The 24,962-nt window shown below is 39.4% G+C and overlaps 1 protein-coding gene across 1 annotated transcript; it reads right to left on the bottom strand.

Moving 5' to 3' along the window:
- Positions 1-758: 758 nt before the first annotated feature.
- Positions 759-18,092, bottom strand: fxyd3 (FXYD domain containing ion transport regulator 3). Its single transcript, XM_033640905.2, has 8 exons — positions 17,873-18,092; positions 5,571-5,626; positions 4,042-4,074; positions 3,658-3,681; positions 3,254-3,328; positions 3,098-3,134; positions 2,910-2,953; positions 759-1,510 (listed from the first exon to the last, which is right to left on the bottom strand). The coding sequence occupies exons 2-8, from the start codon at positions 5,602-5,604 to the stop codon at positions 1,491-1,493; spliced, it is 267 nt and encodes an 88-aa protein (XP_033496796.1). The 5' UTR covers positions 5,605-5,626; positions 17,873-18,092; the 3' UTR covers positions 759-1,490.
- Positions 18,093-24,962: the final 6,870 nt, after the last annotated feature.

Below are 24,962 nucleotides of genomic sequence, written 5' to 3'. Positions count from 1 at the left end.
TCGACAGGGGATTCATTTGTTTATAATTCCTCCATCCTTATGTTTACCCATTATTATTTCAACAACAGTGCAATTCAGTTGAAGACCTGAGTTAAAGCTAACTATGGTGAAATACGTCAATGCTGATAACCTTGGTGTAGTGGGCTGAATTTAAAAATGAATAGCTCAGTTACATTGCAATAACTAAATATCGTCCAGAACCACTCAGGGTACAACTTTTAAATCAATGGCACTTCACATTTAACAAACTAGTATTGTCTTTGTCACATATATATTTTAAATATGTGCAGTGAAATGTTGAGGTGGAATACTCAGGAGGATCTGCTGAAAGGCTATATCTGTAAGTCCAATAAGAGTAAAAAAATGAGGGCTATAAGAAAGGATAATCTATTCTCTTGGTGTTAAACGAATCTTGGGTTTTCAGGTCACCTTCTCTCTCTCAAATACCCCCCCCCCCCTCTTTATTGTGAGGACCCTTGTTGACATAATGCATTCCTTGGCCTCTCACTCTGACCTTAACCATCACAACTGAATGCCTTACCCCAACCACAATCGAAACCCTTTTCTAACTTGACCCTTACAACCATGTGTGAACCCTCCAATAAGCCTTTGAAGGTCTGTCCCGAGGTCAGGACGGCCCAAAATGTCCTCATTTTCCAAGAATGTCCTCACTCTCAAGGTTGAAAGCTCAAATTGGTTCTCACAAAGACTGACGCACAAGTCCACACACTCAAATAAAATTCAACACTTCATTGTTGTTTGTTACAACAGTTCTTTTATAGAAACATGACAGAGTGTTTCTGTATCTCTGAACAGTGCAATCCACTACTTTCCTCCATAAAGCTAAACATGGGAATTAACAGATTATCAAGAATTATCAACAGCACTCTAAACACTCATGACTACGTGGATTTCATATATGTGACATGAAAGCATGGACAGTGGGTTAGGCTGGCCACAGTAAGCGACTAATATCTACATCAATGTTGACCTTACACATACAATACAGGCAACAGAAGTAGTGCGAGACATTGACACAACCTACAGTATGTGGACACTTAAGGAACTTTTTGGTAATAGGTTTGTGTTACTGTTGTATGAGGTCACTTTCAGCTCAATCAACCGAAACTGTTGATGATGAACATCAAAGCATTCACACTGAGTAAATAGAGGGGATTACCAAAGGTTTTATATGTCAGTTTCTTCATTTCAAATCCTTTTTAACTTCTAAATATGAAAAACAGCTGATTGAAATGAAAGTGACAACTTGTACGTGTGTGTATGTGTGAAGGTGCAGGCTGCAGATCAGTAGCTCAGTTATCAGGCAGAAAGCATCACACCTCACAGCCAGTACACACACACACTACTTTCTGTTGCTGTCTAATAATAAAACAAAAGCCTCTCGTTGGATGTATCAAATCCCGCTGCTGCTCCTCCGTGTTATCTGTTGGTTGCAGGTTTGGGACATCAGTGTGTGTTCTGGAAGATATTTAGCAGTCGCAGGCACGACCTACAGATGAACAGACAACATGTGATCAGTAATATAAAACACACAAACAATATTTTTCTCCAAAATTGAAGTTAAAGAACAGCTCATCTAATTTTTTGATGTGAATCAAACGGTGACTTTACTATTTTAAGCTTTTACTTAGAGCCAAATTAAGTATTTCTTTTTTCTATATAGCCCAATATCACAAACTTTAATTTTGTATTCATACTTGGCTACTATATTTTCATATTTGTTTTTGGCAAGTGGCTTTGACAACTATTAAAAGATTAGCAGCTGAAATTCTTCACAAGCGGTGAGGCTAAAATTTAAGTTGTTGTTATTTATGATAGCATTCTCTGTATGTGAAGATTGAGATGAAGAATCAACACACTGCTCCTCATCCTCAGGTAATGAGCAGAGGAAAGAGAGAGACAGAGAGCGTGTGTGTGAGCCCATGCAAGTGGAAACTGCCTGTCCGTGCAGTATGTCCCTGTGGGCCCCTGCTGAGTTGCTTACATACTGCGTGCACACACACACACACACACACACACACACACACACACACACTGTTTTTCCATATGGGCCACCTGTGTATTTTCTACATCAATTAAACTAGTGCTTGGTTTATCAGTCGCATCTGATATCATCAGCATCATCGGGGTTCAACTGGCTTGACTGCAAATTTATGACAAAAAAAAAAAAAAAACAGCATTACAAACTGAGGGTGAAAGACATGGGTGCGTTCTCAGCCTCAAGAGGGCATCTTTTATAGCTGCGCCACTACATAAAAACGTGAATGGTTGCCTCACACCACTCTGCCTCTCCTCCCTTCTCTCCAGGCCAGACACCCAGAGTCTCACCACCTGTTGAACAGCGAGGGCCATTCCATCTGAGTCCAACACTGCGGAGGCTTTCCATACTGTGTCAGTATGTGTGTCAGACATGCGGCCGTTTACAGTGAAACAGATGGACAGAGTAAATATAACTTTAGACCTGAGCAGGACGTCAACTGGATGATGAAATCTTAGGAGGGATAAGAACCTGTGTATCTCTCTACACACGTCTACATACATACAGTTTGCCTACTACATATGCAGGACTGTTAAGCTCGTTTTAGCTGTTGTCCTTGTTGCTCGTCATGTGTCTGTGGTTACAGGTGATCATCTTCTCTGCTGACATTTAGAGTAAACCATAACTACACACGCAGTTTCCTTTGGGGGGTCATAAATATTTTAGTAGAACTGAGTTACAGGTTGAATTACTTTAATTCACTCAGCTGCTCCAGGTTTCATCTCTTGAAGATGTCATCAACACAGTCTTGACTGCTGTTTTTTTTTTTTTTTTTTACTGTAAACACTGTCTCTCAACCATGACAGTTAACAAGGTAAGAGGGGGTTTCTTGTGGGTGAGACAACATTACCTTGGTCGGAGAGCATCTGCTGAGCATTGCTTCCTGTCCTCCTTCTGCAAAGAGGAGAAGAGAAAAACAGCAGACGTTTATGACCTTTGGAACTTGGTAATATGTATTATTTTCACAATATTGCATTAGTTTGGGGCTTCCACAGCAATTACACAAATGATTTTTAACGTTTAACTGTGAAGGATCACCTCTTGGACTGGTTGAACTTGCACCTGCAGTGGCCACCTGGAACAGAAGAAAAAAAATGTTGACTTTCTTTATGGTATCTGTGTGTATCTTTGCGTTGCTTGAGGCAGTTTATGACTCTGTGTGTGGTTAGGGTGTGTGCATGATTTGCATCTTACTGAGCAGGATGGTGATGCCAATGAGACAGAGGACAGCAGCTAAAATCAGGCCTCCGACACGCAGTCTGTGGTAGTCTGCAAAACAAGGTCATGGTTACCACGTGAAAATTAAACAAACATAACATATATAAGAAAAAAGCAATGCACTGGAGTACAGAAACATACAAGGACATTACAAGAAAAACATCTTTAAAAGACAGGTCATGGACAAGCAGTAAAATATAATACTACAACATTATAATTATATCATTACTATTATTATTTCATATTATAAAACCTGCATCTACATGTAAAAAAGAGATATACAGCAGTCTGAACTTTATGTCAATGTTTCAGATCAGCTTCCAAGTTTCATTCATTTCTACATGACAGTGAAAATAATATGTACGAAAAGAATAGATTACCAAAGGTAAATGGGTCATCTTCCACTGTAGGGACAAAAATAAACAAGGTCAGCTGAAAGTTGGTTTAAGCGGCAGATACATGAAGATATATAGAAACATCCACATATCAAACAGTGATGTAATAAAGTCAACAAACACAATGACCTACTTTGATTCTCTCGCTAATGATTGACACACCTGACTTTCAAATAGATACATTTCAACTTAAAAGTGCCATTACATTTAATTTTAATTAAAATGTAAAAGAAAAATGGTTCTCTTATTATTTTCAGATATACATGTAGAAGTACTTTTGTTGGTAAAACCTGTTAACTATGTTACTCAACTATTTACTGTAGTTCTATGGACTGATTAAAGGAAGAAGAGACATAATAGTGTACTTACAGTTCTGTTCCTCTGCCAACACCAGGGACACAACTGAAGGAGTTCAGAAGGAGACAAACTTTACAACAGTGCAACACAGCTTGAGGCATCTCATTTTGTTTGTTAGGGATCATAAGGGTGGAAAAGTTGCTGTTGGTTTATTTGGAAAGCAAAGATTAATGTGGTCTAAACACTGTTTGAATACTGCAATTAGAAGGAGACTCCTCTGGAGAAACAGTTATTCAACATATTACGTACATATCCAGATGTCAACCCTCAGCTATTTACAATATCCTCAACAATAACTGTACTCTTGAATATGAAAAACCTTTAAAAAAACCCCACAAATGGTAGTTGCTAATTGGCACAAACCACTTTGAATCTTCACTAAGCACAGGTATTGGGTGGTGCTTGTTTTTGGTGCTGTTTTTGTTATTTTAAAGCAATGTGCATGTGTATGTTTTGTGCATTACTCTTTTCTCTGTTTCTTTCCTCCTTCTTATTGTGTGCATTTTGTTTTAACCAGTATTGTTAAAAAATGCTTAATGCAGAACAACAGACCCTTTTCATGGACTTGTCACAACTTGGATGTGTGTAATGAAATTAATGATGACTGAATTCAATTTAGCTCGTATCAGCTTAGGTTCCTGGTATCGTGAATGCTCACTCACTGTCACCCTCACTTGAAAAACTTGGATAGAACAAGCCATCATTAGTATTATTACTGACACCTGTACTTTTCCTACTGTAACAAGTCCAAATGTCTATCTTGAGAAAGGCATGTATTTTCACCAATAAAATATAATTGTAAAGAATGCTCCAATTAGTTTAATTAATATTGGTTTAATTCACTTAATATTGGAGTAGCTTTCTATTTTTAATTTTTGGGTACTTTTGAGGAAAGGCAGGTGAGTTTCCATGTCTGTTATTCAGAATCACTGACAAATGAAACTGTCAGTGTCAATGAATAAAACACCTCTTAAAAAGCTCTTGCATCTTTGTTGCGTTTATTAAAAATCCAGATCTGTTTAAAAATGTCACATAAAACTGTGCCTGTTTCATCTCTCCTCATCCTTATCCGTCTCATCGTCTCTCTTTCACAACACCTGAAGGAGCTGTGGATTTCACTCTCACCTTTCTAGGACTGAAACTGTAGAGCACTTTGTTTGCCATCTTACTCGCAGTGTTAGGGGTTTGCTTTCTTACAGCGTATTGCTATAGGACATTATAATCACAGACAACCGGAGAGTTTAAAATCTGGAGTGAAAGGGCAAGGAGATGATCTCTCTAATCACTCATCCACCCTGCTGCCTTTTGTTTCACCTCAGACATGTTACATCGTGTCACAAAACTATAAACACTTGGGCAAAGTGCTGATGGAAGACAGACCCTCAGACATAATTTCCTCTGCACAGAGGAAGTGAAGCTAACAGGTCACGAGTTCTTGGAGATGTAACATCAATTACTTTCTGACCTTTAAAAGCAGGAAGTAAGTAAATTCAATAAAGGAGGATTTTAAACTGTGATCACATGAGAAGAGTTTTACTCACGTGTCATCAACACCAAAGCACAGATCTTTGACATCTTCACGCTGGAGGCTGTTTACCTGCGGAGATAATACAGACACTGATATCAGCAACAATGTCATCATACATCATCATAAAAAAGATATTGAACTCTGTATTAACTTAACTTACATTTATGCTTGCACACTGATTGAAAACATTAACTACTAATTGTGGCGCAGACTTGCCATCAAAAGAAGGCTCTACTGTCAACATGGGGTAAATAACATTATCTCCGGTCCCAATGGCACAAATAATCAAATTTTTAAAGTGCCTGCATGTTAGAAAGCTGATTAAAGTACAAACTGACTCATACCGGCAGCCAACAAAGTCAACAGAGACCTGATGCAACATTCAGCTTTTCTGTGTTTTCTGAGGGGCACTAAAGGAACTTATACACACAGACACATAGAGTCATCACTTCTACAGTACATGCACCCATTCCCTCTGATGCACACACAAAGAAATCTGATTATATTTAGATAGGCACAAAGTAGTCTCCCCCGCTCTCCTTCACACTCAGACACACACAGAAACTTGATCTGATGTTGATGGCTGCAAAGTGCTCTAATGGAGCCTTAACAGGAGAGCTAAATCACCTTGTGTAATGCATTACAGTGCTGCTATGCAAACGCTCCAAAGCTTCTATCTTTCTTCTTGTTTCAATGTTATCTTTAAAATGACTACAGGCTTATTTTACCAAATATAATGTACAGTACTGTATGCATCGGTGTACATGTAGTCACATGGTGGGACTGTCCAGATTTTTCGTCTTTTAAATGAACTTTCACTTGCTGGGGAAAAAATCCATGAGAATAATATTAAAGCGCACTCAGCCTTCCAAAGCTATTTCTGTCTGTAATGTCATTTTAATCCTATTTCAAGCGTACATCAGTGCATAGATAGTTAGCTTTGAGCTTTGTTTTTGAAGTACCATTAGTCAATGAAGATATTTTATTTTTCTATGCTGGCTAATTATTAAAAACTGACAAAAAGCTCTTTCATCTTAAACACTTCCAGTCAGAGTTCCCTCCTGACAGTGAGGCAGATTTTACAATAATCCCACTTATACTATCCTTTGGGAACAAATAGATTTCCTGACAGCCGCAATTACAACCCAAACACTGTCTGACTGGTTCGGTGTCCATGCTGTGCTAGCTGCCATGTTGAAGCAGCAAAGGTAACATGTGCCCTGGGAGGGGACACACCTTAAATAACACAGCAGTGATTTTCCACTTACTGTACTTTTTCAGTCAGAGCGCTACACAGTGAAGAGCAAACACACACGTGCCCATTGCAGTATGTAAGTAAAAAGTTGTACTAACATAAAACGCATGCATAAAAATTACATCATGTTAGTTTGAGTGAGTGACTGACTGACTGTTTATCCAAGAGGAGATCTGAACACACCTTGTCTAGGCAGCCATGGGAGTTATTCAGTCAAATTAGTTTGCCTATTGCCTTAGCCGATATAGCAGTATGATCTGTCTATGTTCTGTCCCTGTCTGAGTTTGCTCAGAGATGAGCTTTACGACAATTTTTTGGGGGAAATTAGATACGTTTTCTCATTTTTTATCTAAAGCTTTTGCTATTTGAGAAAGGCAGTAGTACCTAAAGAGAGCAACAAGAGATCAGAAGGGCACTCAGAGAGCACAGACCTCCGCCAAGGCCAAATGCCATATCTTGCAATGTTAATAAACATGATAAATAATTTTTGTATCTGCCCTGTGATACAGAACCACTCCATACTTAAATGGATTCTTCCTTGGCCCATGCTACACGCTTCCACCAAGTTTAATGAAAATCGGGCCAGTGGTTTTTCAGTAATCCTGCTGACAGGCATACAAACAAACACAACCAAAAACATAACATCCTTGGCAGACATATAGGTGAAAATAGTGTTGTAGGTTAAAGGTAGACATTTTGACCTTGACTAGTGCTATGGAGCAGTTTATTTTATGAGTGGGTCTCCGTTTGTTTGTCTCATACATGCGGATGCACATGCACACAATAAACGGTCCAGCCAAAATGCCTTGTTCACAACAGACATTTTGACTTGTCATAGAAGGAAAAGAACATGTGTTACTGATAACACTAACGATGGCTCTGTTCTGCTGTGGTGTCCTACTAAGCCATGACAGTGCCAGGATGGTGAAATCAAGGCAGCTAAATGGAATTTCATCATTTGCAGATGTGCTTTTCCTACTGTGACAAATCAAAATGCCTACTGAGAGAAAGGTCTGCTGTTTTACACTATTTCACTGATCTACAGGTGGCAGTAATGAGCCAAGATACACACTAATGCATCGACAAAGTTAGTGAAGAAGAAGAGGACTGCTAGCAAGTAAAGGTTAAACAATGCAGGATTCAAAATTGAAAAGAAAAATTGTCTTTGCAAATGTTTTACGAGGAAAAAAATGCATTCAACATGTTTTTTAGACCTCAAGGATACAATGCCTTATAGTGAGTAACACAGATTTAAACATTACTTTTGCTCCATAAGGCACCTTTAAACTCTACAAATCAAACTGACAGCATATCTCTCGGGAAACTTAAAAGATGTTACAGTACAGATTGAGCTCCTAGCAGTTTAGTTTTTTAAGTATCTCTATGGACACACAAACAACAGTGACCTTTGAGTCCAAATAAAGGAGGATGTAAGTAAAACAATGTGTCTCCCTCCTCTGTTGTTGGTATTTAGAGTTTAATAGAAACAGAGAAAGAGAAGGACAGGACGGGTGCACCTCTCCTGGTGCCTCTCCACAGCAACCCAAGGCGAGGCAGGGGGAATGTCGAGGATGGGAAATGGGCCAACAACCACTAGAGAATGGTTTACCTCAGGAAAGAGCCACACAGGGAGCAGAGAGAGGAGGAGGAGATGGAGGGCAAAGAGAGAAACAGGAGAGAGAAGGACAGGGAGAGGGAAGAAGACACAGGGGGCAAACTGAGGGTGAGAATATCAGAAAGGGGAGCAGAAGAGAGAGAGACGTGAGTGAGAACAGTGAGGGAGGGTAAAGACATGAGAAAGGGTGAGAAAGAGAAAGCAGGGGAGTGTAAAAGAGGTCGTGCCTTTCTGTTCCTATCTGAGGACCATTTTCTAAAGCAAATGTTAGTGTAAGGTGGAGCCGGAAGGTGAGCGCTGGAGGTGTGCATTCAAATCATTGTGTTTATGGCAGGTTAAGAAGCCAGGATCACAGCACCATGGTGGATAAGTACAGCGTATATAACATGCTTGCAAAGCTGAGTACTCCTACATAACAACATATCAAATATCTGTGGGTTAGGCCTGCAACTATTCAGCTGCAGCAAAACGTTTGATGTAAGCTGATACCAAAGAAGGCTTTATTACAAATATAGCCAAAGAATTTCTAAAGATATTATGTAATGACGTAGTTTCTTTTCCCCTGCCTACAAATTCCCTGTGGAGCCTCTTCACCAGCTCCAAATGTTAGTGTAAGGTGGAGCCGGAAGGTGAGCGCTGGAGGTGTGCATTCAAATCATTGTGTTTATGGCAGGTTAAGAAGCCAGGATCACAGCACCATGGTGGATAAGTACAGTGTATGTAACATGCTTGCAAAGCTGAGTACTCCTACATAACAACATATCAAATATCTGTGGGTTAGACCTGCAACTACATGTTTTTTCCATTGCTGATCAGTCTGCAGATTAGTTTTGGGATGAACTGACAAATTGCTTTGTCTGTAAAATATGAAAAAGCACAGAAAAATGCAGATTACAAATGTCCAGAGTCCATGGTAACATATCAGGCTGTTCACATGCACTATTCATATGCATACCTACAATAAGTAATGCACCACAATCCCTATATAACACACGTCATCAAGAGCCAGCAATTTATGTATGACCCTGGTAATCACAGAGAGGATACAATCACCAACTGAGCAATGCACTGATGGAGGTTAAGAAGTAGTATGAAGACCAAAAGCCTGAGGAGGAAGATTGGGGTGGTGCACTGGTCACAAAACACAAGACTTTCCTATGGGAAGACTGGTGTTGGGGACTGTGTAAAACAAAGTGGACTTTGAATTAGTTTGAGGTACGTTGTCAACATGTTTCTTTTCCTAAACCTAACTTTACTATGCCTAACTTTCTTTTCCAGAGCTTTACCTACTTAACTTTATGTTAAGAGCTTGAAGTAACAATGCCATTCGTGGGGTGCTACTGCGTTAGATATCGTATGAATCATTGCATATGTATTTTCATAAGACAGGTTACATTGAACATATTCAAATTCCTGACTTCTTCCAACCAACAGTCCATAACTCAAAGATATTCAATTTACTAACACACACAAGACAAAGGAAAGCAGGGAAGTCCTCACACTGGAGACGCTGGAACAGGCAACTTTTTAAAATCTTTGCTTGTGAGGCGATAATCAATTAATTGATTATCAAAATAGCTGCAGATTCATTTCTGTCAATCGACTAACTAAATAACCAAATAATTGTTTCATATCTAATTTAGTTATTAGTTAACAACAAAGAAGATTCATATTCAGCTGCAGCAAAACGTTTGATGTAAGCTGATACCAAAGAAGGCTTTATTACAAATATAGCCAAAGAATTTCTAAAGATATTATGTAATGACGTAGTTTCTTTTCCCCTGCGTACAAATTCCCTGTGGAGCCTCTTCACCAGCTCCGCCTGGTCCGGGGATAAAGACTTTTCTGTTCTGGCTCTGTCATGCTACTCTGCCTGTCTCCGACTGTCCCTCCTTTTTCCAGCTCTTGCTGCATCTCTCTTTCTTCCTGTCTGTAGGACTGTTTTTCCACTTTTTTGTCCCTTGCTCTAATGTCTCTACACCCTCTGCTTCTTTCATTCTGTCTTCTCTCCCTGTCTGTCTGACACTCCTTTCCACCTATTTGAGAAGCTTTAAGAATTGCTCATTTGTTTGAAACCACTATTTCACACTGCTCTTGTGCCTTTGTTGAGCTGCTGTGTCCTCTCCAGCCTCTTTAAACCTCTCCATTACTACTTCCTTTCTCTGACACACCTCTGCATGTCCTTACTCCTTCACCCATCCCCTCTCCTCTCCTTTTGTAAGGATCTTTTCCACTCCTTTATCCCTTCCCTTACAAACTCCCGGGAGCACAGGCTTTCTAGGCTCCATGCCCGTCTCACGCTCATACACTATCATCATCTCTTTTCCACTGCACTCTTCCTCTCTTATCCAAGAGCACGGTACACAATAAGCTGCAGGGCTGTCAAAAGAGTCCTTATTCTCATGTGTAGCTACTACGTATCAATCACACTGTCATTCACTCAATCAGGATTTAACCGACTACTTACAGTGCTTACTAAGTTTAAATATTTATATTTTGCTGTGACAGTTTTCAGTAGTTCCCATAAAACAGTCACACACAGAAATCAGGCTGTTCTTATTCACTGTTCGTACTTCTACCTACAGAAAGCAATGCCTAAATATGTATTCATGATCCTGGAGGCTGCGATCATGTTACCTATGTGCTGCAGGCTGCTCTACATCATATGAAACAGGAAAGCAAAACAGGAAACAGGAAGGTTGAGGTGGTGGACAGGTCAAACAAACACAGGACTTTAACCCAGGAGACTGGGGTTTGTGTCCTGTATGAGACCAAAAGTCAGTGTTGACTTATTTTAAAATTACATACATTAACGTCACGTCATCACATTATGTCGTCACATTAAATGATGTTACGTTAGAGCCGCTCGATTATGGAAAAAATCATAATCACGATTATTTTGGTCAAAATTGAAATCACGATTATGCAAACGATTATGCGGCGCACGTGATGACCTATATTGTTTACATGATGGCGTGTCATTTGTCTCTACATGGTCGTACGTTTAGAATTCTCTTCTGCTCTCTGTATCGCACACGGCGGAGTTCGGCCCCGATGCGCGCGCGCACACACACACACACACACACACACACCAACCTCTCTCGCTCTTCCTCTGCCATTTTCCACACGCAGTTTTCGAAATCTTCCACGATCACCTGCCCCTCGCATTATTTGTAGTTCACCTACTTGACTGGCTCGTGGAGTGAATAGAGGAGAGGCGGTGGTATTGCGCATGCGCGGCTTCCATAGAAGACAAAATAACACCTCCAGGCGTCCGTGACCAAAAATCGTTTACCCTCGATTAGGGATGTAACGATATGGAAAATTTGATATCTCGATTATAGTGACCAAATTATCATGGTAAACGTTAATATTGCGATATTTTTTTAAGCGCTGTAAAATGTCCAAAAAATAGATACATTGAAATAACTTCACTAAATCTTATAACTTCCTTATCATACCAAAATGTTAACAGCCAAAATCTTATATTAACATGAATCTTTCACATTAAAGGGGCAAGGGATTGGAACTGCAACAGAAAAATTTATTTTAAATTAACAAAATATGTAAACACATTACAGGAGCAAAGCTTTTTTGTCTGGTGCATTTTAACAGTCAGCAAAATATGTGAACACTTTATATATTAATTATTTATTTATTAGAACGAGAAGAAAAATATATATAAAACAAAACAATGCAAGAGTAGAACAAAAGACATACAATATATAGAATAGTTATCACAAATGTGCAGGAGAAACCAAAAAAACCCTAAGGGCAATGCTCATCATTACACAGAATAATTTACACATTAGAAGTGTGCATGTGAGTCAGAGGATTACCTGTATGAGAAAAGGAGTGCATGCTCTCGGTCAAAGGTTAACACGGCAGCGTTTTATGTTGTTTCCTTGAGCTTATGTCGAGAAAGCATAACTGGCCGTCTATATCAATTCTAGCTCGCTATACAATAACCATAATCACAGTGATTCAATCATAGTTGATCTGAATTAGCGTTACGTTACGTCAGTTAATATTCTGTCGGCTCCGCTCAGTGTTTTCAGCTCTGTTTCGTTTTGTAACACTTCACAACATAGCTGCTAATACGGCTATTAGCTATTCAGCTAGTATTATCTCCTAAACGAAAATGGAAAACCTAGTCGCTGTTTAGGAGGACAGATACGGCTCAAATGTCCCGTGTACGTCGAGAGTTACACATTATGACAATCTCAGTAAAACCGAAGTCCCTCACACAATAACTGATGTTTGCATGGCATAACTTGCATTGGCTGTAAAGCTGTGGATGATGGTCACAGAGATGAGCAGCAGATTTGTAGTGTTGCTACCCTTCCCAGCAACTTTCTTTCTGCATGTTTTGCACACAGGATAGTTGTCCTCCACCAGCTGTCCCTCGGCACTCTTCAGAAACCCAAAGTATGCCCAGACCTCAGACTTTGTGCGTTTAGTTGGGGGAGAAAATGTCCTGAGTGCGCTATCACCACCTTCCGCCATGTTTTCATTCTTTGTATTTACACATGCTACACATTCACGCAGCGCCTGCATCGCGAGACTTGAATGAGGCTGTTATTACATATCCTGATAATCCACCACGATAATGCAATTAATTTAAACATAAATGGTCATTCTTACCGTGTAAAAATTAACCAAGATTTACCGTAATATCGGTAATCGTTACATCCCTACCATCGATTTCATTAATTTTGAAATCGTTTGACCTCAAAATTGTAATGGCGATCACCAGACGATTAATTGCACAGCCTTATGTTACATTATGTTACGTTAAGTGACAAACAAAAAACCCTAATATAACAAATTTGTTTAGATCCCACCCTCTCTTGACTTTAGCTGTTTGTTTGATTTTCTCATTTCACTTCTCTTTTTGTACTCTGAGCTGCAAATCAGAGCGAGTTCACTCCCTGACGGGCTCTACCCCCTCAAACGGCGATTCAACATGCTGATTCGGCTGGAAAAAAGCGGACAAGGGCCGACTAATGCCAAGGGTGCAGAACACACTGCAAAAATTTGGCGGCAGATGCTCACTGACAGCCCAACATTGATGGATGGCCAACCATCAGCTTGTTATGTCAGGGCCCAAAAACTATCTGGCTAGATGGCATACAGACAACCAAAAATCCTATTTTTAAGTCCCACTGCTACCAGTAAAAAAATGCTTGTGAACGGTGATTATATGGAAAATACTATATAAGTGGAAAAAATATTTGTCAGAAACACACAGAAGCACACAGTGTACAAATACAGAGAAAGGCCACCTGTTGGCTTTGAATGTGAGACAAGTGTTTACAGCCTTGTGACGAAGTTAGGTGGCATGTTACCCATCCAATATTAAAACTGTTTACTGTGTTTAGGGTCAAGGGGCAACTAGTCATCATGTCCAACAAAATCAAAACTTAAAACTTGTACTTATACACAATGTGTATAAGTATATACTTTATGTTGTCTTAATACTCCTTTTCCCAAAAACCAGAGATTCAATTTGTGCTTCCTCTATTTTGTGTGCACGTGACTGTGTGTGTTACAGGATGTTGCACAGCATGTATCTGTGACTTAGTCCCTGTTTCTATTTTTCCAACACTCCCCCCACTCAACTGTTTGAATGCTGAACACCGGTGTGTGTGTGCCTGCGTTCCTGTACCGCACAACAAAGACAGCTGCCTATTCTCAGTGGCATTTTTTATTCCTAAATTAGCAGCACTGGATTCCTGTGTGCAACACATCCTTTAACACATATATACACAAGAAAGTCTCTGTCGTCGTGAGCTTTACACACTAACAAAAGTGTGAACCTGCTTTGCAATCTGTGACAAATAATTTGCCTTTACCTCAGCTGAGACACGGTTGAACTTGTTCCTCCCTTTATTTTACAACACACTCAGGAATTTGTCATTTTATGACTAGAGTACATGATGTTTCTCTGGAACTGAATCTCTGGAAATGAGATTAATAAAGCACATGACCTCAGAGGGGGTTTGGGATTTTTTAAAAGTAGACTTATTTGTCTCAGTGACTGCTGAGTAGCTAGGTGATAACAGCTAACAGCTACTGACCAAAGATGGATTTCGACAGATGCAACTTAAGTGTTGACAGGAGAGAATAAAAAGCAGAGATAGAGAGGAAGAGGCAGCAGTTGTTGGGAAATCAGTGGAGACAGTTCACTGATGAAAAAGGGGAAAGAGGGATGGAGAGAGGAAGAAAAAAGGAGAGTACAAACAAGATATCAAGTTGGGAAATAAGAGGAAGCAACAGAGGGAGAGAGGGAGGAAGAAGAATTCGAGCCTGAGGGAGTGAGAGAGGGCGGCAGGAAGACGAGGGAGAGCATGGTTGGTAAAGACAGGGAATAAGGAGGGACACATAGAGACAGACAGAGGGTAAGAGGGAGTGGAGCATACTAGAATCATGAGTCACACATGGTAACCACAAGACTCACAGGGAGCAGCTAGCAACAGACTTCATGCTCCTCACTCTGGAGTCATGATCAGCGGATCAAAAGATGAAGTACATTTCACTCGTTTCATCTCATTGTCCATCCATAAAACTTACATGTACTGACTAGCAACTACTCTAATAAACTTGTTAATTCATATTTTGTATTTATTGCTTATTACATAACTATAAAGTGTTAATAAAAATATCTGGACTGGTTAATGAATTAGAAATGATTAGCTGTGTCTCTGCTGAGCTGTAAATGAAAGCTTTGTGGTTACACAGGGAATGCACCGAAGGTCACAGTAAAATCAATGTCTTCTTGTTGAGGTTTCTAAATTTGTGTTTGTGAGACGCCAAAGTGATGTGAGGAAAGGTGAGGAGAAAGTGTGACTCGCCTGAGAACGCTCTCTCTTTCTCTCCCTCCAACTGTTTTCCTCTCTCATTTTCTTTTTTAGGAATTGTGGTCATGTGAGGAGAGGTGAGAACAACAAGCTGAGTGTGTTTCACCTGAGAAAGGAAAGACAACTCTGTCTGTTGCCACCTTTGTTCACCTTCCCTTCATCTCTGTCTCTCACCCTGTAACCTCTCTCAACTCTGCCTCACTTCACTCTCTCTGAAAATCTGAGTTCATATAAGTAAGGCACATTTAAATCTGTCAAAGCAAAATACAGTGAACATCCTGCAGTTTAACAGGTGTAAGTTGAATGTGTGGTTGTATTTTTCCCTCTTTGCATTTGTTTGAAGATATTGGTAAAATATGCTATGCAGATACAGAATACATTGTTTTCTTTTATGTTAATCTTAACTTAAACAATTTCCATTGTATGTCAGAGTACTGAAACATCCAAAAATACATTTTGGACTGTAGTCTCTGTATAAATTCTTGAGGAAACTCTGAAATCAAATTTGTCGCTAATCAAGCATAGCTTTGCATTGCAGAATATTGATTTGTTTTGGCAAAAAACATCAGTAATCCACATGGGGGTAATGGTACACATAATTGACCTGATATTTATATTAATATAAAATCCATGGCTGCAAAGGAGACCAAAGGTGTAATTGAGTTTATTGGCGCCCCACTTTTCCTCAAGATGCTCTGCCTAATGTCTAACATTTTAACTTCCACAAACCACCACAGAAGAGAAGGGACATCTGGAAAGAGTATGTTAGGTTTGCAGCATATCTATGGGCATAGCAGCACCACATGCTCAAAACGCAACAGATTTTACATCTGCAGTGCATTCTGGCCTATGGTCTCTCTGTGCATCTTGTACAATTTCTTTCAACTTGTATAAGGGTCAATTTTTGGTGTGACATTTGCTTGATGATTCTGATCAACAGACACTAAAATCTGGTATTTATCTTTGGCTTCTTGTTTACCAATGCCCAGTCTGTATCTGTAACCATGGGTCACAGAAATACATTGTTAATGTAAAAAAAATACAAACAAAAGTTTCAACTGTTTACTCATTTCTGTCCTTCTATAACTGGTTAATAGTTTAAGGGTTCAGATTAGGACTAGATGTTACAGTCCCTTGATACACATACTTAAGACTATGAGTGGGAGTAATATTGCTGTCTGGGGGTTTCCAAGTGGGAGCCAAAGGGTTATGGTTAGATGGATAAGAGCAGGAAAGAGAAAAGTAAGAAGGAACATTGGGTAGGCAGAGCCAAGGAGAGACATCTGTTCTCACAAAAATGAATGATGACAATTTGATAACCAATTAAATGTTTAAATCGTTCAACAAGTAGATACATGCAGTGCGTGCGGGTTACAGCTCCTAAAATCTGATTGTTTCCTATCACTGTGAATATTGAGGCTTTTGATTGTAAGCAACCTAAAGCATTTCTTGATTAATCCAACAAATAATCAATATTTAACAGCCCTGTCTTTCTAATAGTTTTACACTGACCAGCAGAATCTGTCGTTGCTGTTATCTGTCCTTGTCCCAATCTGTCCTGGTGCCACATGGTAGCAAACTGTTATCGCCTGCTTCCCTTATCAACTGGCCTTTTCACACACACACACACACACACACACACACACACACACACTAGCTCACAGTATGTGTTCGATAGAGCATGTAACCATATGACAATATTGAAAAATTCCACAGCAGGAAGTCTTCATTGGTACTGTGTGCATGAAGAGCAAAATGTCTTTAACTGCTGATGCGCGGGTTTTAATTAATTTGGCTCGTGACACTTGTTTCATGTCCACACTGCTATCTACAACTATCCATTTAATGTTATTTATTAAAAACACGTGAAAGAGACCAAGGCTTAGCATCAAATATAAACACATATACAGACTACATTTATCATTTTTGACAGTATTTCTCTGTTGTGGTGGGTTAAACATGGACTGAAGGTAAAACCACATACATAGCAACCCTTTATATGAAACTGTGCACTTTAAACCTGCTGCGTACTTTAAATAAACAAACAAACAAACAAACAAAGCAAAACCGTTTACATGACAAGTGTGACCAAAGCGCGTGAAGGAAACCCATCTTGGCCGTTACGCACGTTGGCCGTGGGCGCGTGCCGTCCCATTGTGGTGGGCTCGAGGGGAAATGTCAGCCGGATAACATTATGAACTTACGACATATGTTTGTTACATGTTACTTTCACATTTTTAACACTGATAATTTATTTTTCTCTAAAACAAAACACGTTTATATGTTTCATTCGAGTCTTTATAAATGTTTAAGCATCTCAATGTGACAGTTAATAAGAAATACAGAGATTTAACAACAGTTTTCCATCGCAAACATTCATATTTAGATGCTAGCTTAAATGTACTCTTATGTTAGCCTAATGTTAGCCAAACTATGCTTCTTTTGGTTAAAAAGATGCTCGCGAGCGTGTTTGGAACATTTTTAACATCATAAACAAATTTTCTGATATAGAGAAGAAAGATGAAAACACTTGAGAAGACACTCCTCTGTGAAATGTGAGCTAATTTTCTTTGTTCAACACTTACCTCTCACAGGTTGTATGCAGCAAAGACAAAACCGAGGATATTTCTCCCAAGAAGGCGGATATATCTGACTCACAACCAGAGACTTTTCTCCACTCAGTACGCCAACACCCTGCCCTCAGCTCTGCTACACTCAACAGGTTGGCTTGGTTTTAGAAAAAGGGGGCTGAGTTAGAAATGCTGGAGTTTTGTCCGTGAATCCTGATCCCGGGTCGGTTTCTGTGGTCTGGCTGACAGTGGGAGAGTACACGGTGACGATGAGCGGGGCGTGGAAGCTGATCCAGAGTCAGGGAGGAGGAGTGAGGAATTAATGTTTGCTTGTCGACAACGAAGATGTCGAAGTTTATCGAGTTGGGCTCACTGGGATGTAAGTTATGAAGTATGTTCGAGGCAAAACAAAACCACTGCTGTAATAAATATGCATAGGAATGATATTATAGTTTTATAATGTAGGCTAAATACGGTACATATAACAATAGCATCTTAATGGGCACTCCAAATCAATAACTGCTCTTTCCAGTTATAGAAGTTAAGGTTATTAAAGGTCATATTGTAAGTCAAGCTGATCTGCATTACATATCTGTGAAAAGCAGTCACTGAAATATTAATATTTGGTTTGGCATAGTGACATTTATTTTCATTTTGGGTGTGTACATCAAAGGTTTCTAACATTTCCGTCCTTATCTTGTCAGAACTAAAATGGCTGACCACATGATTAATCTAACTAGTTTATCACACAGCAAAACATGCAATGAACAGCAGGCCATAAACATCACATCATGTACTATTTTAGGAGCTATGCAACATTATGATAATGACTAAACTAAGCAGCATATGTGAGACAGACTTAATTGTGGAGGTCGACCATGGATATACGTCTTTGAAGAGAGGTAACCCTGATTTACAAATAAGTATTCATTTCAGTATCATTTTGAAAAAAAAGAAAACATAAGGGAGTTTCATTTATTTCATCTTACTCATGACATGTCAATCTACGAGACTGCTTTCTCATCTTGCATAAGTTTTTCTTCGCACATGTCTGTACAGGTGTAATCATCTGAGCTGCTTTCCTCCAAACCTCCCCACCCACGCACCCAAATCTCTCCACCCCTTGCCTGTCAGCTCTTCTTCCTGGCCAAAACCGGTTTGTCAGGCGCCATATCAGATTTCACTGTTGTCATCTTCCACTTTTCTACAAGGTAAGAGAGGAGGGCGGGGCGGCAGTTACCATGGCAGTTTGGGAAGAGAGACAGAGAGAGATAAAGAGACAATAAGAGGGAGCAAATAAAAGGGGGAGCAAGTCACATGTTAAAATTCAGACACTGACACCAAAATGCACACAGATATTTGTTAGTAAGTTATAAGAATAAAAAAACGTACTTGCTCCTGGTGGCGCACTTGTTATCTGTGAGGGCAAAGTAGGATGCGTTACAGAGGCTGCACACACTTCAATACACAGTAATGTCTTTATTACTATTTACTGCAGGTTTACCATACCGGCTTATTTATCTGTGAGGTTTCAGGACTTACAGAGTATAACGGTGAGTCCTCCAGCAAACAACAGGCAGGCACAGATCAGGCCTGCGATTCGTAGCCTTTCATAGTCTGTTAGACAATAGTGTTAGAAGTCAGGGGAATGCACTCCACACTAGAAAACAAAACTAAAAATAAATTCCAAAGCAAACATCCTAAAATGAATTTGACTGAGTTGAGTCAACTCACACTTGATTCATGCTTCATCTAAAATTTCGCATAAACACATGATAAACACATGGTACTCTGCACTAGTCTTTTTATAATCCATACAAGAAGCAAGGTTGTACAGTGTAGATTATATGAATTAGGAGATAGGAGTGTCTGTACTTACTGTAAACAAATGGATCTGCAGACCAAACACAAAAGGAGGGAGAGGGACAAGAAAGGGGAAAAGAAACATCAGTGACAAAACTCACATCAATGGATAATTCAAGATTTTGATCTTTTACTCCAACAAACTACTGACAAGGTCACTGGTTCATATTTCTGGGTTACATTTAGTCTTTTTTAAAGCATCCATTTTGGGATGGCACAGTACATTTGCCCTGAAGTTGGCCATTGTAATGGAGACAAAGAGAGGTTAATGTGTTTGATTTCTTCCTAAACCAGTTTCTCAACAAACCAGTCTCAGAACAAGATGAGGTGAAAGTAGAGTTTTAGGCTTACTGGCTTCAGTTTCCATGAAAAGGCTGAAGAACACTGCAAAAAATCAGATAAATGAAATGTTAATTTTGTTGAGTGGGAGTTTTCTTTAGTGTGTACAGTTGGTGGCTCTGGCAGAATATGTCTCACTATGGAGTTTTAAAGAAATATGGTCTTAGTGTTTTACGTCATGGAATACTTTTTGAACAGGTGAGCTTTTGTACGCTCATAAATTGCCTTGAAAACAAAATATCTGGAATATTTTGTTGACTCATCTGTTTTGTGTTTTATTCACCTGCCATAACAGCCATAGCAGTTAGATGTCCCATCTTCAGCACAACTAAGAGTCAGATAGAAAGAGGAACAGATAAAGTCAGAGAAGGGGGAGAGAACGTGGTCGTGAGAGAGAATAAAAGACAAAGTGAAACGTTTTTTTCCCATTGCTTTCCCTTTGTTTCTCACACATATACACACAGCGCACACTGCTTCCTCTCCCCAGGAAGAATGTCCTTGTTGTGTGAGAGGTCAGTGTCTCGTCAGCAGGGATGCATTCTGGGTGTTTGGAGAGTAAACAGCGGATCATTTTTTGTCTTAGGGTGAAACCCAGTAGGTTTCCAGACAACTTTCCGTCAACCTCCACTCAAACTACAGTGAAAAAAAAATCATCGCCTCAGGCCAAACACTGTCATGTGCTTTACAGTATCTAAAGATATTTTTCTGTCACTCATTTTCAGTCTTATATGAGAAGTTGGAAGTTTTATAGACATTATTAAGTCTTATGTTATGTAGCTTCCACAAAACAGTTTTCAGAGAATTTAATACATTTTAAAGTTTTATAATTTGAATTTCAAGGTACAAATGCATAATCAAAAGTGTCACTGATTAGCTTAACAAAACAAACACACATAGCTCATTTTATGCTATAAAAAAGTGAGCATGTAACAGGACTTTTTAATGACAACCTCACTGTAACCTCTAAGTGATCTTGGACACCCTTGGGTCCACATGGAGGTTAGAGTCACTGCTTTTTTTGGAATTTCAGTGCCTTTCTCTCTCGTTCAAACTAGTTTTCAATGCACAGATTTTTCTTTAAACAGCCCAGCCTGTTATTTAAACCAGACATAGCAAAAGTCTAGATAACTTAGCAATGGAAATGTTTCATGACATTTTACATGTTTGATATGGCCGACATCAAGATTTTTTCTACATGTAACTTTTAGCAGAGATATACATTTTGCACTAGCTTTTCAAGGAAATGGACACCAATTGAAAACAAAGTTAATACTGAGACTCTTTATCATGCAGTTTTTGTCACTTATCTTCAGTCATGTCCTTTGTCTTCTGTGTATTAATGTCATTGCAGCTATCAGCCAGCATGACATTAGCCAAGGTCAAACTGTGGACAGGGCTTTGTCTTCTTAAAATGCATCCTATTTCTCAGATAACGCAACAGCAGCAGACAGAACAGACTCTCTGCTTGGGTTTAAATTGATTGTACAAAATTAATTACTAGTGTGGACGCTAGAGTTCAGCGTCCTTCACAGCGGCTCTGCAAACATCCGCTCCATTCTTTACTCTTTTGTTCACTGACTCACTGCAGTGCTGCCCTTCTTATATGGTTTTAACACCTGATCCAATATGAAAAATGTACTCTTGTCCAAGGTTAAATTAAACAGCAACATGCTGCTCTTGTCAAGTCAAGACAAACCAGAAATCAACCCATGTATGACTATTCTGGCTTGTTGGAAATAGGCACAATGTCAGAAATTATAAAACAGAAGGCCCACATGCCTGATACAAATGGAGGGAAAAACAACACATAACATATGAAATTATTTTTTCGTCACAAGCATGTCTGCTATTCAGTTTGTGATTTCTTTTCTTCATATCTTCTAAGCAATTAAAAAGCTTATCTTTCTGCAAATTCCTCTGAGGGCCTCTTCCTACCACATGAATTTCAATCTATCTTTGATAATGCCAAACATTCTGCTCTCCCACTGACACCTTCAGCAGAAATGAACATTACACACAAATCACAGCCCTTACAATCAACTTTGTTCATAGAAAGGTGACCTTGACCCTGAACCCTAACTCCCATCCTGCCTTGCGCCACCATACCTGTTGCTTACCTGAGCTGACGGTTCAGGAGCAGAGGAGTGTGTGTGAATGTCCCAAGACACTGCCTGGTCAAAAGTGTGTAATTTCTATTTTACCAGAATAAGTAGTGCCTGCCCCTCCTCTTTGTTTGGGGTATAAACTTAGGTGTGTGCAGCATGTCCAGTGTGACGCGTTTACGTATTTGAAGGAGACTAGTGACAATGTTATTCCATAAACATCAGCGTGTGTGCATGGGCATGATGGAGTAAGCCTTGTGTAATTTGCCTCAGAGTGGCCATTTACAGTTAATACACTGTGCGCTTACTGCTCTTAATCTTACACTGAGAAACAAATTGTTCATATTAATATTTTAATGTTTAACTCGCTTTACACTGCCTGTGATTAACTGCTTTGGCACACCAGGGACAGTTATTAAAGCCATTACACTGTGTCTGAACAATATATTAAAGTAGAAAAATCAGAGGAGCGGAAAAGCTTTGCAAAAAAAAAGAAGATATTCAATTTTTCTTCTTTATTTCAAGTGTATTCTGAAGTTTTAGATGAGGCGAAGACAGGAAGAGGGTGAGTGTGTTGTACATTATTTCTGCCCTTCTCCCATTGACTCCTTTGTTGTCTCTTTGCTGTCTGTGGCTCTGTCAGGTATCCAGGTATCTCCCAGTGCTCCTCACTCTGTGGAATAGATTGCACTGTGTTGGTCTTACGGTTGCCAGGCACTTTTTTACTAACCCTGGGCAGGAGGGAGGGATTATCATTTAGCTTGACTCAGGATTGATTCAGACTCATTAAGTCCTTTGAAAGTGACCCTTTTTTTTAAATTGGAGAATCAATTAATTTTTACTGTAATAACCACACAGTAAGCCGTAACAGCACGGCTCCATTCATCCCACACTGTGCGTTGGTGCCGATTTGTTGGTGTCACCCCTACATATAAAATGCATGTATGCAGTACTGTGTGAGTGCATTCATGTGTCACAGTAGTGATCTGTGACTATTTATACCTTCTCCTGTAACACGCTGACAAAGCCGAGGCATGCATCAGCCTCTCAACAAATGATAATACAGCAAGGACACAGGAGATACAGAATGACAGAGGCACACACAGAGAGTTTTGAGATGTGTGTGGTCAAGTCTGTGTGTGTGTCTAAGTGATAATACAACAATTTTGGCAATTTGACAGCAGATAGAGCAGCAACTGGTGATGACAACGCAGAGAGAGGGAGAGCACAGAGATAAGATTTGCAGTGGCTTATTAACTCCCAATCAAATTGTTCACATTAACTTGCACTGCAGGGATTACTTAAAATGATTGTATGGCTTTAATGTGGCCACACTGTATCTGTGTGTTGTTTCTGGTGTCCGTCTGTATAAAGCACCAGATGCCTATAACATTGTTATGTAAGGTTAAATGAAGGTCGCTGTGCTCCATGTCAATGGCATGTCACTGATAGAATTGGAGGAGGTAGAGAAAACATAGAGAGGATACTCAGTGAGGTTTGTCTTTCAGTATTTGTGGAATATAGTTTTTTTTCCTCAGCATCACATCATGCCCATCATCACAACATCATTAGGCACAATGCAACATTAATGTGTAAACATATATGAAATTACCCTGGCTTATTACATAGTGCTCTTCCTTGCCACTTAAGGAGACACTAACAGCGGTATTAAAAGCCCACTGACCTGTCTTCCATAAAAATTGAAATGTAAAAGTAATACTACTAGATATGAAAGATCAACATTCAACAATTCAATTACAACCAATGTAAGATGCTTCTAAATATTATTAGCTTTTTTAAATAAATACAAAGATCACATTTTCACAGCAGACTAGCTTTTTGATAACACCTCGAGAGATAAAACAAAAACCTAAGTGGGTGAAAATGCCTGCATTTTGGCTGTTATTTACTCAAGTGCAATCTTGCTCTTCTCCCTTTTCTACTAAAGTAAAAGATAATTCAAACTCGCAGAGAAACAAATATGGCAGACAAAGATCAGTTTGACAGAGAGGACCAGATCGACGCTGCAGGGCATAAAACCAGACCTCTGATGTTAATCTAGTATCACCTCAATTGTCCTCCATGAATGTGGGAAAAACTAGAGGTTAGTTGTAGGTCAGTTAAAAAGACTCTAAAGCCTATCGTAATGTGATCAACTTGTTACTATTTAACTTTAATTGCAATAGTCTAACCAATGTTTCCTCAGGTATTAATGGGTGTAGCAAGCTAAACTGATTCATTGTTAGGTAAAGGTCACATGCTGAACAATGTAGGTTATCAGTGGACACACACACACACACACACACACACACACACACTCAGACATGTCTCTGTTATGGTGGTATTCAGGATATTTGTCCATAAACAGAACAACTAAAGGTCTAAGAACAGGTTAGCTCACATAGCAGAGTGAGATCCAGTCAGTCCTCTGATAAGAGACATAGTCATATTTGGAAACTCTTACAAACATAGTGGTGGGTCCTCACATGACAAGAGTGTTGTGTGTTTAGTCAGTGTTACAAGATATAGGACCCTTTCCCCCTTTCAGAGCCAAGAAATGACAAACAAGATGAATGGACGAACATCCTGGGTGAATACACCACACTGTTGTCCCATTTAATCTTTTGTCGCGCAAACACCCAATGTAGCCAATCATGTTACACTCTGTAAGACTTATATCTTCAGCTGTGGAGAAAATGAAGAAATCAGACATTATGACAGGAATGTATCATGAGTGAACCGAGGTGTAGCTGAGCAGCTGAGTCAACACGTTGCTTCATTCTGCCTCTGTTGTATCAACT

Source organism: Epinephelus lanceolatus, chromosome 10 (assembly GCF_041903045.1).
Source record: "Epinephelus lanceolatus isolate andai-2023 chromosome 10, ASM4190304v1, whole genome shotgun sequence".
In the NCBI taxonomy this organism is placed as follows: Eukaryota; Metazoa; Chordata; class Actinopteri; order Perciformes; family Serranidae; genus Epinephelus; species Epinephelus lanceolatus.
This window is presented reverse-complemented; position numbering and strand designations above follow the sequence as displayed.

Excerpts from the sequence above, each read along its gene's own strand:
- fxyd3 (XM_033640905.2), bottom strand. The coding sequence starts at position 5,604 with ATGTCAAAGATCTGTGCTTTGGTGTTGATGACAC. Across the intron at positions 4,075-5,570 it reads TGCTTTGGTGTTGATGACAC|TTGTGTCCCTGGTGTTGGCA; the intron begins GTGAGTAAAACT and ends GAACTCCTTCAG. Across the intron at positions 3,135-3,253 it reads TGGCATCACCATCCTGCTCA|GTGGCCACTGCAGGTGCAAG; the intron begins GTAAGATGCAAA and ends CTTCTGTTCCAG.